General features: G+C 56.3%; 1 protein-coding gene across 11 annotated transcripts in view; it reads left to right on the top strand.

The window, feature by feature from the left end:
- USP20 (ubiquitin specific peptidase 20) overlaps positions 1–17,074 on the top strand; it is a 47,877-nt gene extending 30,803 nt beyond the window's left edge. For 9 of the 11 annotated variants that reach the window (XM_027104546.1, XM_027104541.1, XM_027104540.1 and 6 more), the window contains 16 exons: positions 1,329–1,776; positions 2,153–2,293; positions 2,627–2,742; positions 3,002–3,174; positions 3,831–3,925; positions 9,999–10,032; positions 10,223–10,268; positions 11,295–11,475; positions 11,554–11,680; positions 12,015–12,184; positions 12,279–12,360; positions 13,389–13,497; positions 14,407–14,509; positions 15,725–15,796; positions 16,273–16,449; positions 16,575–17,074. In XM_027104546.1, the coding sequence (XP_026960347.1) occupies positions 1,329–1,776; positions 2,153–2,293; positions 2,627–2,742; positions 3,002–3,174; positions 3,831–3,925; positions 9,999–10,032; positions 10,223–10,268; positions 11,295–11,475; positions 11,554–11,680; positions 12,015–12,184; positions 12,279–12,360; positions 13,389–13,497; positions 14,407–14,509; positions 15,725–15,796; positions 16,273–16,433 (2,058 nt within the window). In that variant the 3' untranslated portion in view covers positions 16,434–16,449; positions 16,575–17,074. Of the gene's footprint in view, positions 1–1,328; positions 1,777–2,152; positions 2,294–2,626; positions 2,743–3,001; positions 3,175–3,830; positions 3,926–9,998; positions 10,033–10,222; positions 10,269–11,294; positions 11,476–11,553; positions 11,681–12,014; positions 12,185–12,278; positions 12,361–13,388; positions 13,498–14,406; positions 14,513–15,724; positions 15,797–16,272; positions 16,450–16,574 lie in introns of those variants that run through there. The other 2 variants (XM_027104547.1, XM_027104548.1) reach the window with 2 other exon arrangements.
- Positions 17,075–18,329: the final 1,255 nt, after the last annotated feature.

Here is an 18,329-nt window from a genome sequence, read left to right as displayed (position 1 = left end):
CCTCAGGCTCTCGGTGAGGACACCGGGGAGCAGGGCTGCTCGGCTGCTGCCAAACATCCACTCGACTCCAAAGCATCCCTTTCTGTGGATCTTGGACGTAGCACAGGGGACGTGTCTGAGTCTGAAACATACAGGTAGCTGTAGGCCTCTCTTAATGGCCAGAGGATGCTGTCATGCTTCCACATGGCTTGAGATTTTAGCAATGAACACAGGGTACTTTTGTTAAAAGGAAGAAGCAGAAAGAAAAGTAGATGACGTATTGAGGGCCTGTTTCTTAAAAGGACCTTTCAGTGTCCCTGACACACAGGACGCACGTCTCCTGCCCCCTCCCTGATGCTCGATGTAATCCAACCAGAGCCCTCTCCTCCCTCTGCTAGAATTGAGAAAACGAGGCCCTTCTCTCCATATCGGTGACCTGAGGCTTTGGGTGCTTGGCTGGGTCTGGCCACTGTGTGGTCCCCGCCTCGGGCAGGAGTTGGGCTTGGGAGCTGCTTCTGACATCCAGGGCAGGTACTGTGAGGGACAGGACTGGACTTTGAACCCAGTGGCCCCACACAGCACCAAGTGTCCCCAGCTGTCAGAGGCCGGCCACCGTCATCTTCTGACCTTTTAAAGCGCCTCCTGTGTGCACTGCTCACGGCTGGGCCAGTGGGCAGGCTGTGCCAGAGGCCTCGCTGCCCTGGCTTCCTCCGGGTTATGACGTAGTCACAGTGTAGTCAGAATAACAGCGTCACTGCTGGGATTTGAGACCCGGCCAACCCGAAGAGGCACCTTAGTCCGAGTCATGCCCAGGCCTGCGGGAAGCCTGTTCTCCTGCACCAGTCACAATGGCAGGGGAAGGCGTGGGCACGGGGGCTGGTGAAGGACTGGAAGGGCAGAGAGAACCAGAGGCAGGTCAAGGATGCAGGCAGCCTGGCCTGCTGGGTGGCATTGCTCCCTCCCTGTGGAACTCAGCTGAGCGCTCACCTGCAGACGCACTCACAGTGTCACCTTTGTCCTACTCAGGCTCCCTGCCCACCATCACTGTCCCCTCCTTTAGGGAGCAAGGCGACTTTAATGGCTGAACACGATATGTCCACTCTCTCCCATGCTGAGTTGGGAGCAGGGCTGCAGGTGATGGAGAGCAGGAGCTGGGTCAGGTGGACCTGGCTCACCACCTCTGCTCTGCCGCTTCACAGCGTGAGACCTGGGAGGGGTCGGCCAGCCTCTCGAGGCTCAACGTCCTCCTTAGTAGGAGGGGGCTTAGGACAGCCGTGTTGAGGAGGCCACTGTGAAGGGTGCCCGTATGGGCCCCCCAGCATCCGTGTCGACGCTGCCCCTGGTTCCAGGACACCCAAGAGTTCCTGCGCTGCCTGATGGACCAGCTGCACGAGGAGCTCAAGGAGCCCGTGGTGGCCGCGGCGGCAGCGCTGACCGAGGCTCGGGACTCAGACTCGAGCGACACGGATGAGAAGCGGGAGGGCGACCGGAGCCCATCAGAGGACGAGTTCCTGTCCTGCGACTCCAGCAGTGACCGCGGTGAGGGCGACGGGCAGGGGCGCGGCGGGGGCGGCCCCCAGGCTGAGACGGAGCTGCTGGTCGCGGACGAGGCGGGCCGCGCCATCTCCGAGAAGGAGCGCATGAAGGACCGCAAGTTCTCGTGGGGCCAGCAGCGCACCAACTCGGAGCAGGTGGACGAGGATGCCGACGTGGACACTGCCATGGCCGCCCTGAACCAGCAGCCCACGGACACGCAGCCGCCGTCACCGCGGTCCACCAGCCCCTGCCGGACACCAGGTACCAGCCAAGCCCCTCGGGGCATCGCGGCCCCGTTTGTCCAGCTCCTGCTGGGGGGCAGAGCACCCACAGCCTGCTCAGCTCCGCCCCACCCTGGGGGGCTCTCCCATGAGACCCGACTTACCGGTGAGAAATCGGGTAAATGATGTGTCCAGACTCACTTGGACTCAGAGCCCGCCTGAGCCCTCCGCTGGGAACGGGAAGGGTGTGGACAGCGCGTTCTGCGTGGGGCTGGGGGGCTGGGGTGGGCCCAGGACAGAGGAGGTGTGGTGGGTTCAGGCCTCAGTCCCCTTAGGAGGCGCTGGCAGGTCTTCCTGACCAGGCCCGGGGCTGGCTCGGCTGCCCTGCCCCAGCACGGTCCCCACTTTGCCCCCAGAGCCGGACAACGAGGCCCACATGCGCAGCGCCTCTCGCCCCTGCAGCCCTGTCCACCTCCACGAGGGCCACGCCAAGCTGGCCAGCAGCCCTCCTCGTGCGAGCCCCGTGAGGATGGGGCCGTCCTACGTGCTCAAGAAAGGTTCGGGGGAGCGGGCGGGCAGGGAAGGTGGGCGGGGCATCCCCGCGTGGAGTCGGGGCTGGGGTGGAAGCCGACCTCTGGCTGCTGTTTTTGGGTTTGGAGTGCTCTTTACCAGGGGCTGGGCTGCCGAACTCCTCACGCAGTGTCTCTGAACCCTCTAACACGGCTGGGACACGAGTGGGGCCCCATCCCACAGACGATGAGTGAGGCACCGGGAGGTGAAGAGACAGCCAGTCACATGACTCATACAGATTTGACTCCAAGTCCTAGCACCCACCCCTTGCCCCAGACAGGCCAGTGGGGGCTGGGCCTAGCCCTGTGCTGTGCCCCCAGCCCAGGTACCGAGCTCCGGCAGCCGGCGGCGGAAGGAGCAGCGCTACCGCAGCGTCATCTCAGACATCTTCGACGGCTCCATCCTCAGCCTCGTGCAGTGTCTCACCTGTGACCGGGTGGGCACCCTGGGGGAGGGGAGGGACGCACCGGGGTCCTCCCGCAGCTTGGGGGTTGGGCGCTGGTCCTCTGCCTGGTGCCCCCTGCCTTTCTCTGGGGGTGGGCCCGGTTGTGGGCCTCCCGTGTCCCGGGCGCGGGAGCAGGCTCTCTGCCCCACACCTGCCCTCTGGTGGCTGGGGTTTGGGCGCAAACTCTGGTTGGTCTGGGCAGGGCGGAACCCTGGGAAGTGGAGACCCAGGCTGACCTTCGACCCCATAGGTGTCCACCACGGTGGAGACATTCCAGGACCTGTCGCTGCCCATTCCTGGCAAGGAAGACCTGGCCAAGCTCCACTCGGCCATCTACCAGAATGTGCCAGCCAAGCCGGGTTCCTGTGGGGACAGCTCCACCGCCCAGGGCTGGCTGGCCTTTATCGTGGAGTATATCCGACGGTACGCCACCTTCCCGCCCGCTGGAGACACAAGACCACCCAGGCCTGGCCTTTCTGGAACTCGCAGGCTGACAGGCGACAGACCTTTAACAGCAAAGTACAAGCTTTTGCAGGGCTGAGGGTGGAGTTCGGAAGGGAGCTTGAGGCTGAAGGGGGCTCGGGGGTTTGCCAAGTGGGGTGGGAGTGCTCCTCAGCCGTCCTGGGGTGGCCTGGTTCGGGTGGGCCTCTGGATCGGAAGGCAGGTGATGGAGAGTGTGACGAAGTGGCAGCCGGAAAGGGGGGCGGCGGCTGGAGTGCAGGCCTGGCCCTGTGGGGAGCGCCGTGGTGGCCTTCCGGAGTCCCCACGGTGTGGCCCAAGGCTGGCTTTACCTGCCTGATGTCAAGAACCTGTACTCTGCCCAGAAGACAGGCCAGCGTGATTGGGGCCCCTTCACAGATAAGGAAGGTGAGACTCGGGGGGAAGTGATGTCGCCCTCCCAAGGACACGGAGCTGCTGGCTGGCGGTCCCAGGCTTCCGGCTCCAGACTTCCGCCCATTCCACCCACTGGGACCAAGCTGCCCGTCTGGGCCCAAACGGACCCCAGCCCAAAGGCCCCCACGTCTTACTCTCGCCGAGGCCCCGGCAGCACCCCCGCCAACCCCTTTTTGTCTCTGTAGGTTCGTGGTATCCTGTACCCCCAGCTGGTTTTGGGGTCCGGTGGTCACCCTGGAAGACTGCCTCGCCGCCTTCTTCGCCGCTGATGAGCTGAAGGGTGAGTGGACCCGGCTGGCTGGGTCAGCACACAGTGCAGGGTTTCTGGGACTCACTGTCAGAGTCCCACCCCTGCCTGCCAGGCTGGGCCTGGGACTGCACGCTCTCGCAGCCCCGCCGCCTGTAGCTCTTAGGGGTTCACCTGTTTTCCTTGCTTTACCTGCTCGGTGGACGAAAAGGAGAACAGTCTTTAATTTTGCATTTCCTTGATTATTGATGCGCTTGAACTTTTTTTTTAAGTGTATTGGCTGTACTTCTTATTTTAAAATTTCCCATTCCTGTCCTTTTCCTGATTTTCTGTTCAGTGATTGGCATCGCACTAACCTTTGGGAAAACTCTTTTTGTTTAATTTTTAATTGTGGTAAGATATACATAACATAAAATGAACCATCATAACCATTTTTAAGTGTTCATTTCAGTAGTATTAACTATATTCATATTGTTGTGCAACCAATCTCCAGAACGTTCTCATCTTGCAGAACTGAAACTATCCCTTAAATAGCAACTCCCTATTCCCCCTGCCACCCACCCCCGGGCACCCACCATCCTACTTTCTGTCTCTATGAATTTGACTATTCTAGGTTCCTCATCTAAGTCAAATCATACGGTGATTGTCCTTTTGTGACTAGTCTACGTCTATTAGCGTAATGTCCTCAAGGCTCATCCATGTTGTAGCAAGTGTAGGATTTCCTTACTTTTTTTTTTTTAATAAATTTATTTATTTATTTTTGGCTGCGTTGGGGCTTGGTTGCTACGCACAGCCTTTCTCTAGTTGTGGCGAGCGGGGGCTACTCTTCGTTGCGGTGCGCGGGCTTCTCATTGCGGTGGCTTCTCTTGTGGCGGAGCACGGGCTTTAGGCACGTGGGCTTCAGTAGTTGTGGCGTGCGGGCTCAGTAGTTGTGGCGTGCGGGCTCAGTAGTTGTGGCGCACAGGCTTAGTTGCTCCACGGCATGTGGGATCTTTCCGGACCAGTGATCGAACCCACGTGGCCTGCATTGGCAGGCGGATTCCCAACCACTGCACCACCAGGGGAAGTCCCTCCTTCCTTTTTTAAGGCTGAATAATATTCCATTGTGTAAATGGGCCACATTTTGTTTATTCATCATCTGTCAATGGACACTTGGGTTGCTCCCACCTTTTGGCTCTTGTGAATAATGCTGTGATGAACCATGAATGCACAGATATCTCTTCAAGATAGTGATTTCATTTCCTTTGGTTATATACCCAGAAGTGGCATTGCTGGATTATATGATCGATCTATTTTTAATTTTTTGAGGAACCGCCATACTGTTTTCCTTGATAGCTGTACCAATTTACATTCCCACTAATAGTGCACAAGGGTTCCCTTTTCTCTACATCCTTACCAACACTTGTACTCTCTTGTCTTTTAAAAAAATCTCTTTCTGGGAATTCCCTGGCGGTCCAGTGTTAGGACTCCGCGCTTTCACTGCCAAGGGCCCGGGTTCAGTGCCTGGTAGGGGAACTAAGATCCCACAAGCCACGTGGCACAGCCAAAAATAAATAAACAAATAAATAATTTTTTAAAAATCTCTTTCTTTTTGACAATAGCTATTCTGACAGGTGTGAGGTGGTGTCTCACTGTGGTTTTGATTTGCATTTCCCTGATGATTAGCGATGTTGAGCATCTTTTCATGTACCTGTTGGCCATCTGTACATCTTCTTTGGAGAAATACCTATTTAGATTCTCGGCCCATTTTTAAATTGTACTATTTGTGTTTTGCTATTGGCTTGTATGAATTCTTTATATATTTTGGATGTTAACCCCTAATCTGATATATGGTTTCTAAACTATTTCCTACCATGCTGTAGGTTGCCTCCTCATTTTGTTGATTGTTTCTTTTGCTGTGCAGAAGCTTTTTAGTTTGATGTAGTCCCACTTGTTTAATTTTGCTTTTGTTGCTTGTGCTCTTGGTGTCATATCCAAAGAATTATTGCCAAGGCCAATGTCAAGGAGTTTTCCCCTATGTTTTCTTCTAAGTGTTATGGTGTCAAGTCTTACATTTAAGTCTTTAACTGATTTCAAGTCGACATTTGTGAGTGATGTGAGATAGGGGTAAAATTTCATTCTTTTGCATGTGAACATCCAGTTTTCCCAACACTGTTTATTGAAAAGATTATCTTTTCCCTATTGAGGATTCTTGGCTCCCTTGCCAAATATTAGTGGACCATATATGCATGGGTTTATCTCTGGTCTCTCAATTCTGTTCATTGTTCTATGTGTCTGTTTTTATGCCAGTACCATACTGTTTTGTTTTGTTTTTAATTTGGTCACACCACATGCAGGATCTTATTTCCCCGACCAGGAATCAAACCTGTGTCCCCTGCAGTGGGAGGGCAGAGTCTTAACCACTGGACCGCCAGGGAAGTCCCAGTACCATACTCTTCTGATAACTGTAGTTTTGTAGGAGAGTTTGAAATCAGGAAATGTGATGCCTCCAGCTTTGTTCTTCTTTCTCAAGATTGTTTTGGTTATTTGGGATCTTCTGTAGTTACATGTGAATTTCAGGATTTTTTTTCTCTATATCTATGAAAACATCATTGGATTGCTTTGAATCTATAGATGACTTTGGGTAAGATGGACATTTTAACAATATTTCTTCTGCTCCATAACCACAGGCTATCTCTTTATTTGTGTCATTGTGTGGGAACAACTCAGTCTTCCTCCTGTGTGTCTCTCCTCTACTCTCACACTACTACCACACAGCACTTTGGACACCAGGTGTCTGGTGGTTTTCCCACGCCAAGCAATTATGCAACACCAGCCAGGGATCCTACAGTTTCACTGGATTCCGACACTATCTACCTGGAGATAGCATCAGATCCCACAGGTTAAGGACTCAGTCCTACAAGACCTCCCCTCCCCAACTTCAGACGCCAGTGCAGGTTGTCACCTGGGCTTCTGACTGGCTGGCTATAGACGGGAGGTTCCAGCGGCCCCCTCCTTGGCTTCAATTAGAGCAGCTAGAGCGGCTCGGCTCGCAGAACTCAGAGAAACATTTTGTTACTAGGTGACTGGTTTACGATAAAACGATATAACTCAGGAAGAGCCAGATGGAAGGGGCGCATCGGGCAAGGCATGTGGGAAGGGGCCTGGAGCTTTCATTTGCTCTGCGCATGACCCTCTCCCCAAACTTCCCCATGTTCACCAGCCCAGAAGCTTTCCAAAGCCCATACTGTTGGTATTTAATGGAGGCTTCTTCATGTAGGTATGATCAATTATTAGCTCCATCTCTAGCCCCTCTCCCCTCTCTGAAGAATGCCAGGTGGTGCTGAAAATTCCAAACTTCCAGTTATGGCTTGGTCTTCCGGATGGCCAGCCCCAATCCAGAAGCCCACCCAGAGTCACCTCGTCAGAACAAAAGACCCTGCCATCACTCAGGAAATTGTAAGGGATTTAGGAGCTCTGTATTAGAAACCCTGGTCAAAGACCAAATATTAGAACAAAAGATGCTCCCAGTGCTCTTATCACTTGGGAAATTGCAAGGACTTTACGAGCTCTGTGCCAGGAACCTCGGGGAGAGCCCACTATGTATATTTTCTACTATCTCACATCCACCTTCAATTTCTTTCATCAACGTCTCGTACTTTTCAGTGTACAAATCTTTCACTTCCTTGGTTAAGTTTACTCCTATATGTTTTATTGTTTCTGATGCTTTTGTAAATGCGATTGTTTATTTCTCATTCAGACATTTTATCATTACTGTATAGAAATGCAGCTGATTTTCGTATGTTGATTTTGCGTCTTGCAACTTTACCAAATTAGTTTGTCAGTTCTAACAGTTTTTGTGGCGTCTTAAGGTTTTTTATGTAAAAGATCGTGTCATCTACAAACAGAGACAGTTTTACTTCCTCTTTTCCTATTTGGATGCCTTTTACTTCTTTTTCTTGCCTTTCTCTGACTTCCAGTACTGTGTTCAATGGAAGTGGTGAGATTGGGCATCTTTGCCTCGTTCCTGATTTTAGAGGAAAAGCTTTTATCTTTTCACTGTTGAGTATGATATTAGCTATGGGTTTATCATATATGGCCTTGATGATGTTGAGTGCATTCCTTCTGCACCCAATTTGTTGAGACCTTTTATCATGAAAGGGTAATTGAAATTTGTCAGATGCTTTTTCTGTATCTATTGAGAGGATCATATGATTTTTATCCTTCATTCTATTAATGTAGTATATCATGTTCATTGATTTGCGTATGATAAACCATCCTTACAACCCAGAGATAAATTCCACTTGATCATGGTGTATGATCCTTTTAATATGCTGTTGAAGTCAGTTTGCTAGTATTTTTTTTTTTTTTTTGCGGTACGCGGGCCTCTCCCGCTGCGGAGCACAGGCTCCGGACGCGCAGGCTCAGCGGCCATGGCTCACGGGCCCAGCCGCTCCACGGCATGTGGGATCTTCCTGGACCGGGGCACGAACCCGCGTCCACTGCATCGGCAGGCGGACTCTCAACCACTGCGCCACCAGGGAAGCCCAGTTTGCTAGTATTTGTTGAGAATTTTCCCGTCTGTATTCATCAGGGATATTGGCCTGTAGTTTCCTTTTCTTGTAGTGTCCTTATCTGGCTTTGCCATCAGTATAAAATGAGTTTGGGAGTCCTCCTTCCTCTTCAATTTTTTGGAAGAGTTTGAGAAGAATTGTTAATTCTTCTTTAAATGTTTGGGAGAATTCACTGGTGAAACCATCTGGTCCTGGGCTTCTCTTTGTTAGGAGGTTTTTTTATTACTGCTTCAATCTCCTTAGTCATTGGTGTTTTCAGATTTTCCATTTCTTCATAATTCAGTCTGGGTAGGTTGTATGTTTCTAAGTATTTATCCGTTTCTTCTGGGTTATCCAGTTTGTTGTGTTGGTGTATATTGGTCATGGGAGTGTCCTTTGATCCTTTATACTTCTGTAGTGTCTGTTGTATGTCTCTTCTTTCACTTATAATTTTGTTTGAGTCCTTTTTTTTTTCTTGGTTAATTTAGCTAAAGATTTGTTCATTTTTTTTCTCTTTCCAAAAAAACAACTCTTAGTTTCATTGATTTTTTTTCCTGTGGTCTTTCTAGTCTCTGTTTTATTTCTGCTCTAATTTTTATTATCTCCTTCCTTCTGTTAACTTTGGATTTAGTTTGTTCTTCTTCTGATTCCTCGAGGTGTAAAATCAGATTGTTTGAGAGCTTTCTTTTTTCTAGATGTAGGCATTTATTGCTATAAAATTCCCTCTTAGAACTGCTTTTGCTGTATCCCATAGATGCTAGTGTGTTATATTTTCAGTTTTGTCTCAGGATACTTTGATTTCCTTTTGATTCCTTCTTTGACCCATCAGTTGTTCAGGAATGTGTTGTTTAATTTCCACATATTTGTGAATTTTTTAGGTTTCCTCGTGTTATTGGTTTCTAGTTTCATACCACTGTGTTTGGAAAAGATATGAGATATGATTTCAGTCTTCTTAAATTTGTTAAGGCTTGCTTGGTGGGCCAACATACCATCTGTTCTGGAGAACGTGTGTGTGCACTTCTGAAGAACGTGTATTTTGGTGCTGTTGGATGGAATGTTCTGTTCATGTCTGTTAGGTTCATTGGGGCCACGGTGTTATGCAGGTCTGCTGTTCCCTTGTTAATTTTCTGTCTGGATGATCTATCCAGTATTGAGGGTGGACTATTGAAGTTTCCCACTATTACTGTATTGCTGTTCATTTCTCCCTTCAGTTGCGCTTTAATTATTCAGGTGCTCCAATGTCGGCTGCCTGTATATTCACAATGGTTACATCCTCTTGATGAATTGATCCCTTTATCACTGTAGGGAACCCTCTTTGTCTCTTGTAACTGATCGTGGCTGACAGTGTACTTTATCTGATGTAAGTAGGGCCACTCCTGCTCTCTTTTGGTCACCACTGCATGGAATATATTTTTCCATCCCTTCACTTTCAGCCTCTGTGTGTCCTTGAAGCTGACGTGAGTCTCTTGTAGTCAGCATGTTGTGGTTTTACTTCTAAAGCCTAAGTCGTTATGTGCCGTTCTCCCCCATTTTCCATCCCTGCTAACCTTCGTCTCTGTATTTTACTGCCCTAGGTGACAACATGTATAGCTGTGAACGGTGTAAAAAGTAAGTGTGTGCGTTCTAGAGGCTTCTCCCCGACTTCCTGTTTCCATCTGTGGTCCATCTGTGTTCCACGTCCTTCCCCCGGGCTCCCCCAGATAGCTTGACCTCACAGAGTGAGCTGGGTGGGAGGGGTGCTCCCCAGCCTGCCGGCCCCCTCCCTGGGACGCTCACGTCCCCCACTCTCTGCTCCCAGGCTGCGCAACGGCGTGAAGTACTGTAAGGTCCTGCGGTTGCCAGAGGTGAGTGGGCAGCCTCCCGCCACCTCTGCCTGCTGGGCCTTCTCCACCCCGAGCGGTGCCGTGCGGGGCAGAGGCCGACCCCCTCCCGGACTCAGGAGGCCCATGGAGACTGCTGCTCTGGCTGGGCGACCCCCCGGGAGGGTGTGGCCGCTGGGGAGACTCGCTGCTCGGTGTCTAGCTTGGAGCCCGGCTCCTTCATCCCTCAGCACGTCTCGTGCGGGCGGGAGGCAGGTGTGGGGCGCCGAGGGCACCGTCTGGAGTAAGGCATAGGCGGGGCTGTTGGGAAGGCCTTTCCGAGGAAGTGGCATCTGAGTGGGGCCTGAGGACATAGGCGGGGGTCGGCCTGGAGGAAGGAGAGTGGGGAAAGGACAGGTGGGCAAAACCCCAAAGCAGAAGTGGGCTTGGCCTAGGCTTGTGGCTGCAGCGAGAGGAGCATGGCCCGACGCGGGTGCCAGGCCAGGCTGAGCAGGTCTGGGGAGCCAACGAGAGGAGCGTGGCCCGACGCGGGTGCCAGGCCGGGCTGAGCAGGTCTGGGGAGCCAACGAGAGGAGTGTGGGTCGACGCGGGCGCCAGGCCGGGCTGAGCAGGTCTGGGGAGCCTTGGTGAAGAAGCCTCCTAGAAGTCGGCGCCCACAGAACTGGTGGCCAGAGTTCTTCAGGTGGTCAACTCGATGGGCCAGTGACAGCTTCCTGTGCAGACCAGCCCAGTGCTCGGGGACAGCCCATCCTGACCGCCAGTCCTGTTAGTGCAGCTCAGCTCTGCTGTCACATCTGCCTTTATCCCTGAAAGCTGGCCTGGCCCGGCTCCCACGCATGCTTCTTAAGTGTATTCGGAGTCAAGGGCGGGGCCATCAGTTCGCCTGGGTCTCTGGAAGGCTCTAGCCACTACGTTTCTTGTTTTCCTCTGGGTGACGGGGCCTGAGTGGGTCAAACAGCGGACTAGTGGGTGCCCCAGAGCCCTGCTCCGAGTGGCCCCGGGGCCCTGGGCAGCCCCGCGGTGACTGGCGCCTCCCCTCCTTCCCCCCAGGTCCTGTGCATTCACCTGAAGCGCTTTCGACATGAGGTGATGTACTCGCTCAAAATCAACAGCCACGTCTCCTTCCCCCTGGAGGGACTTGACCTGCGCCCCTTCCTCGCCAAGGAGTGCACGTCCCAGATCACCACCTATGACCTCCTCTCGGTCATCTGCCACCACGGCACGGCAGGCAGTGAGTCCAGCCACCTGGCCCCACCCCGGCCCCACCGCGGCCCTAGGGCGTTTGTCACCCCTGCCTCTCCCGCCGCAGGTGGCCACTACATCGCCTACTGCCAGAACGTGATCAACGGGCAGTGGTATGAGTTCGACGACCAGTACGTCACCGAGGTTCACGAGACAGTGGTGCAGAACGCCGAGGCCTACGTGCTCTTCTACAGGTGGGGCCCGGGCAGCGCGTGGGGGGCTGAGGGACCGCGCCTGCGCCCCAGGACTTCAGCCGGTGCATGTCGGGGTGGTGGCGCCTGCGAGGGCTTTAGGCCAGGGAGGAGTGAGGATTTGGGTTTTTAAGAAAGAGCCCGCTGGCTGCTGGTGGGAAAGCTGGAAACCCAAGTAGTCGAGTTGGGTTTTCTCCGGTGGTCCCGGTGGGAGGTGATGGCGGCCGCAACTCCGGCAGGGGCGGTGGAGAGATGCTGCGGGGTCCGGGAGGCGGGGCTTTCCTTTATGGGGCGTGGCTGCGGCTCCTGATCTGCCCCCACCCCGCCGCCACCCCAGGAAGAGCAGCGAGGAGGCCGTGCGGGAGCGGCAGCAGGTGGTGTCCCTGGCCGCCATGCGGGAGCCCAGCCTGCTGCGGTTCTACGTGTCCCGGGAATGGCTCAACAAGTTCAACACCTTCGCCGAGCCGGGGCCCATCACCAACCATACCTTCCTCTGCTCCCACGGAGGTGAGGTCGCCTTCTCCGCGATGGGCCGCGGGGCGGGTGGGCCTTGGGGCGGGTGGGCCGAGGCCCGCTCTCCATCCTGTGCCTTCCTCCGCAGGCATCCCGCCCAACAAATACCACTACATCGACGACTTGGTGGTGATCCTGCCCCAGAACGTCTGGGAGCACCTCTACAACAGGTACCGGTGGCCGCGACCGGCCTCTGCCGTGCAGGCTGGGCACTCAGCTGGGCGGGAGTGGGGGCAGGCGCGGGCATGCCTCCATGACCCCACGCCGCGCTCACTCAGGCAGCAGGACAGCACGCAAGCAGTTGTGGGGCACCCCTGGCAGCCTTGTCTGCATCGAAAAAGATGCCCGCCTTTGGGGGCATCCAGCCGGACCCTCCCAGTCACAGGGCACGGAAAACTGGTCAAGCCAAAGCGTGGTATTGGCCCCTCTCGCAGACAGTCGTGGGGCTGCTGGCCGCCAGGCAGCCGGGCCAGTGTCTCCCCAGCCCCGTGCCTGGCTCAGGGGGCCGGGGGCGTGTGCTGCCTGGGGCCTTCCAGGTTCAAGTCCGTCAAGACCCCGAGTGTGTGACTCTGTCGTTGAGGGGAGAGCCCCTGGCCGGGCTCGGGTCACTCTGGATCCGGGAGGCTGGCTGTGCCACGGCTGAGGGGGTGGTCAGACGGGCGGGGAAGGAGAGGCCGGGGAGACGCGCTAGACTGGCTTTGCTTCACCCACTCACAGCTCAGGCACGGCCCGTGCCCTGCGGTTGGTGGGTGGGTCAGAACCCCACAGGGAGCGGCATCCCCAGGTCCTGTGGGGGGATCCCCCCCGCAGAAGGATGTGCAGCCACCCTTTGATGTCGTCCTTAGAGTCAGTCCAGGCGGGCTTTGGCCGCCATGGCTCCTGCCCAGTGGCCAGGAGAGGAAGCGAAAGCATTCAGCTGTCCTTCGGCCATTAGGCACGTATTTGTGAGGCGCCTGCCCCACGGCGGGCGCTCTCCTGGGTGCTGTGGGCTCTCGGGTGCGCAGGTAGCCGTGCCAGTCGAGTGGGGAAGATGAGACAAGTAAACAGGCCGCGCAAAAGTTGCCCAGGGGCCCAGTGGCTGGGCCAGGGCGGCATCAGGAAGCCTCGCTCTCCAGCAGGTTCTCTGCTGCCTTCCCCATGGGGCCTCCCCTCAGGGTTCATGACTCCCTCTCTCTCTGCACCTCCCGCCCTGGTGCAGGTTTGGGGGCGGCCCTGCCGTGAACCATCTGTACGTGTGCTCCATCTGCCAGGTGGAGATCGAGGCGCTGGCCAAGCGCAGGCGGATTGAGATCGACACCTTCATCAAGGTGCCTGGGGACGGGGGGTGGGGTGCGGGAGAGCCGGGCCCCTGAGCCGGGGGAGCTGAGTGCAGCAGGCTCTGTTTGGAAGACCTGTTCTGTGGGAGACCAGGGTGGCCAGAGGCCTGGCCTGACATTGAAGATTTTCACCGGCGGAAGGGGGGTGGGTTTAGCGAGTTCAGGTCCCTCTGCCGGGAGGCTGCCAAGCAGCTGGTAAAGGAACAAGTGCTGCCGTTAGGGGCCGGACGGTTCCTTATTGTGCGGGTTGTAGGTGTTTAGCAGCATCCCTGACCTCTACCCACTCGATGCCCGTGACAACAAAAAGTACCTCCAGACACGGGCGGGTGCCCCCTGGGGGCAGAGTCCCCCCCCCGCCCCCCTTTGGGAACCACTGGGCTCTACAAACTGACACGGAAAGGTGCATTAAGTGAAAAAAGCAAGTCGCAAGGCAGGACCCAGCATGATCCCATTTAAGGAAGGGGACTTCTGCAGGGGACACGGGGGTGTGTGAGGACTGAGGCCCCTCGAGCTGCTCAAAGCAGGGGGACCCGGGGACCCTCCATCGTTCAACAGTCCAGGGTTGGGCTGTCAGATACCCTGCTTTGTGGTCATTACATGTGAGACATCAGGCCGGTGAGGAGTGAGCAGGGGACACGTTCTATTAAGTGGTGGGGGAACAGCATCCACCGTCTGATGTCAAGCGGCTTTTTGAAAAGTTATTAACAAGAGATTCACCCAAATGCTAGCAGCAGTCATCTGAGTGGTGGGATCATGGGAAATGTTTCTTTTCTTTGAACTTGTCTGGGCGTTCGAAACTTTCTCTGAATATCTAGTGTTTGGTAAGAGTCCGGGGTGGGGACTGACCAGTGGGGTGTTGGATATTCACGCCGACCTTCCCCTCGGCCCCGCCCCACCCAGCTGAACAAGGCGTTCCAGGCCGAGGAGTCGCCCAGTGTCATCTACTGCATCAGCATGCAGTGGTTCCGGGAGTGGGAGGCCTTCGTCAAGGGCAAGGACAACGGTGAGTGAGTCAGATGGCACGTGCCCGCCACTCCCCACACCCGGAGGGTCCTGGGGCTGCTGACCTGCTGGGAGCGTCCCAGGAGGTGGAGGGCGCCTGCCGAGGGCACGTGCCTGAAGGGGTAACACCAAAAACCTGCCGGGCAGGCACAGATCCTGGGCGCCCCCCTGCCCCGCCCCTCCCCACCGAGTGCCGGGATCGCCGTCCTCACCCTGGCCAGGCCTTCTCACTGCAGCAGGACAGAAGCCATCTGGCTCTGCCCCTTCCCTCCCTTACCCTCTGTCTGCAGGTGCCCGGGGGTGGCTGCTCTTCCCTCCTGCCAGGCCCTTTCCCTTGGGGACTCTGTTGGCCTAAATAATAGATTTTAGTTGACAGATGGCTTCAGACTCTTAGGAAAGGACTTCGACGCCATGTTCTCTGATAGCTCGATTTACAGAGGTGGAAACAGGCCCCAGCAGAGGGCCGCTCCCAGAGTCCCTCACGGTCCCCGGCAGGGAACAGCTGAGCCCGAGCCGCGGCCTGCACGCGGCCACCCTCACGGCCCCCGAGTCCCACGCTCGGCTCCCAGGCCAGGCTTCGGAGCTTGGCGGGGTCAGCAGAGCCAGGAGCTTCCGCGCCCTGGACATCTGCCCTTTGCAGCATAAGCACCAGGACGCGGGAGGGGGGAGGGGCATCCCTAGTGGCTGCGCTCGGTCCAGAACCCGGCTCCAGAGTCGCAGCCCCACCTCGGGCCCTGGCTCTGCCTGCTGCCAGCGCTGAGCTGGGCGGTCACGTCGCTGCTCACCTCACCCAGTTGTTGAGGGCTGAGCTGGTGGGGTGCATGGGAAGGGTGCTCAGCAAACACAGCCGCCATCAGATTAGGACAATGTCCACCCGGCACTGGACGTCTACCCTCCCCCCCGCCCCCCACTCCATGCTAAGGGCTGAAACCCCCTCTGCTGGGTCCAGGGATGCCACAGTCCCTTCTGGCTCTCAGACTCGTGGAGATGAGCATTTGGTGCCCTAAGCACCTCGGCCCATAAGAGCTTCATGCTCTTGGGCCGTGACCCCTTGGGCCCGGGACAGCCTCTCCGGGATCGCAGGTGTCGGTGGCGCACTCTGAGGACGGCTCGTATCTGCTGAGGGGTGGAAGGCTGTGGTGGAGGAGGGGTCCGGGCTTTCTTCCCGTTGCTGCGGAGGACCAGAGGCACTGAGCCTGAGCCCTGTCTGTTCCAGAGCCCCCCGGGCCCATTGACAACAGCAGGATCGCACAGGTCAAAGGAAGCGGCCACATCCAACTGAAGCAGGGTGAGAGTCTCGCCAGCCCCAGCCTGGCTCCCCTCTGCCCCTCCTGGCTTGCAGGTCTCACCAGGCGCCCCCTTGCCACCTGTCTGAGTCGGGCTGTGACATCTGTCCGTGTCCAGGTCCAAGACTCGAGCGGATGGGTCAAGGTGACTGGCCTCTGTGTGGTTCCCATGGCCCCTCTGCCCCTACCCACGCCCTCTCGCCACTCCGCCACCTCACCTGCCTGCCCTTTTGCGTGAACCCCACGCCCGGGGAAATGAGGGGCTGCAGCCATCGTAGTGCCCTCTCGGGTCCTCAGAGAATGGACATTCCCCTGGAAAATCCCAAGATTCCCATTTACAGCTGTGCACGGAAGCCCATGGTTGCCTTCCGTCCCCATTGGGGCCTGGCCCTCCCAGACCCCCCACTGCCAAGACGGTGGCTTCAGCGAGGGGGCGAGGGCGAGCCCAGCCTGACCGGTAGCCTCTCGGGCCCTGCAGGAGCTGACTACGGGCAGATCTCAGAGGAGACCTGGGTGTACCTGAATAACCTGTATGGCGGCGGCCCCGAGATCGCCCTCCGCCAGAGTGTGGCCCAGCTCCAGGACCCGGACAGCTTGCACGGGGAGCAGAAAATCGAAGCCGAGACCCGGGCCGTGTGACTCAGTGGGCCAGTCTGTAAGTCCTCTCCTCCCTCCGCGGAGACCCTCTCGTGTCCCTCACGTGTTGGAAGAGCGCCCTGAGGCTGCTTGGAAGGACCTTCTCGAGGCCCCCGCCGGCTGATGACCCGGGTGTCCCCACAGGCCCCGCCTTTGCCCTCCTCCCTGCGGAGGGGGCGTCTGTACCCGGAAGAGAGGCCGGCTGCTCTGGAAACCCAGATGTGTTCAGAGGCAGAAAAGTTGTTTTGGTTCACAGTGAGTAATGCTGCGACTAGGAAATATGTCCACTTCAGACTTGTTAGACGAGCAAGGCTCTGCGACGTTAACGCGGGTCTTCGTCTCGGCAGTGCCCTCGTGTCACTGCTGTCGTTGTGTCCCCAAACCTGCCCTCTCGCTAGCTCGGGCCCAGCTTTTGTCCCTGGACCCTCAGTCAGGGGCCATGGCCTTGGCACAGAGGGTCGGGGAGCGGCTGCCGCTCCGCAGGCGTTTCCAACTGGCTGCTGGTCCAGCGCCTGAGTCATGGGTCGACGGTCAGAGCCGCGAGCAGGTGCCGAACCCTCGGCAGTGAGGGCGCTGCCGCTGGTCCCTGGGCCAGGTCCTCCCGAGGCCCTGCTCCGCCCCCGCACCTCCCGGTCGTCACGGAAGCCTCCTGAATGCTGGGCGGCTCTCGATGTTTTTCATGCAGACTGATGACGCCCGACACGTTTGCGATTGGGACCCGAGGGCAGGGTTGGCTCTCTGTCAGTGGGGCTCATTTCTGAAGGCAGCTGTGCTGCTGCGCTGGCCCTGTGGATTGGCTGTCATTTGCCCCTGCCGGGGACCCAGGTGATGAAACAGAAATACCTCGTGTTGCTATGTTCGCTGCTGCTGCAGCTTCCCCGGGGGCTGACATCTCTCCCCGACACCGAGCTGCACGGGGCCCCTGGGCCGGCTCGTACGCGCGGGTCCCGGAAGTGCGCCTTCTGGGTGCTGAGCGAGGCCACTGCTGGGGGGCTGGGACCGCCGAGCACAGCGAGGTGGCGCTGAAGCCCCTGGACGAAACGGCCGTGGCCAGTGCTCAGCCCGTCAGGGTCAAAGCGCATGGAGGGTGGGAAAGGGGTCCCGGGACCAAACCCCCCAGATTCCGTGGCCCTCAGCCTCCATAGAAGCAGATGTCAGTGGAACTTGCAGCAGGCGGTTCTGGCGGAGCCCCTGAAGCTCTCACGTGTCACTCACTTCTGTGATCTCGTTTCACCCGGATCTGTTTCCTTCTCCACCGAGGCAGCATAAGATCAAAGAACAAGCCACTGTTGGAATTTCTGGACATTTGCCACAGTCCTTTGGAAGTTGCTGCTGCCGCCAGCGGCGACCCCCCTGCAGAGCCCGGCGGTTGCATGTTGCACTGTTTGTGACGTAGACTCCGCTGTGCAGGTTGTAATCTCGCCCCACGTCTGCGCCGTCTAGTTTGTGCTCAGAATGTCATAATAAATATGTAACGTTCCCCACAGCCCGTGCTCTCGTCTCTGCACCCGCCGCAGTTAATTCTGTTACTGGAGGGAGAGGGAAGCTGGCTGCCGTGGGGGAGGGTCATGGGGGAGGGCGGTGGAGCCACGGTGATGAATGTTTGACCTTTCGAAGAAAAAAGGATTCTTATTCTAAGCTTTTGCTTTTTTGTTTTGTAACATACAAAAAGAATCTGCCAGAAAAACTTAACATGCATTAGATTTTTAAAAATGCAGATAGAAACCATATTGCTAATGCTCAAATGAGCATGCTCCCTTTTGGCTTTCAGAGTGATAGAGATCCTTGCAAGTGTGCAGGCCCTGGAGTTGAAGGTGATTGGCTTCCTTTACAGACCCCTTATTCCAGAAGGGCTTTTTACTTGAATAAAACAATGCAACTTAGCAAACCAGTTCATGG

Source organism: Aethalodelphis obliquidens, unplaced genomic scaffold (genome assembly GCF_003676395.1).
Source record: "Aethalodelphis obliquidens isolate GAN/ISIS:26980383/991018 unplaced genomic scaffold, ASM367639v1 scaffold7, whole genome shotgun sequence".
Classification (NCBI taxonomy): Eukaryota; Metazoa; Chordata; class Mammalia; order Artiodactyla; family Delphinidae; genus Aethalodelphis; species Aethalodelphis obliquidens.
The sequence above is the reverse complement of the archived record's forward strand: the minus strand, read 5'-3'. Positions and strand labels throughout refer to the sequence as shown.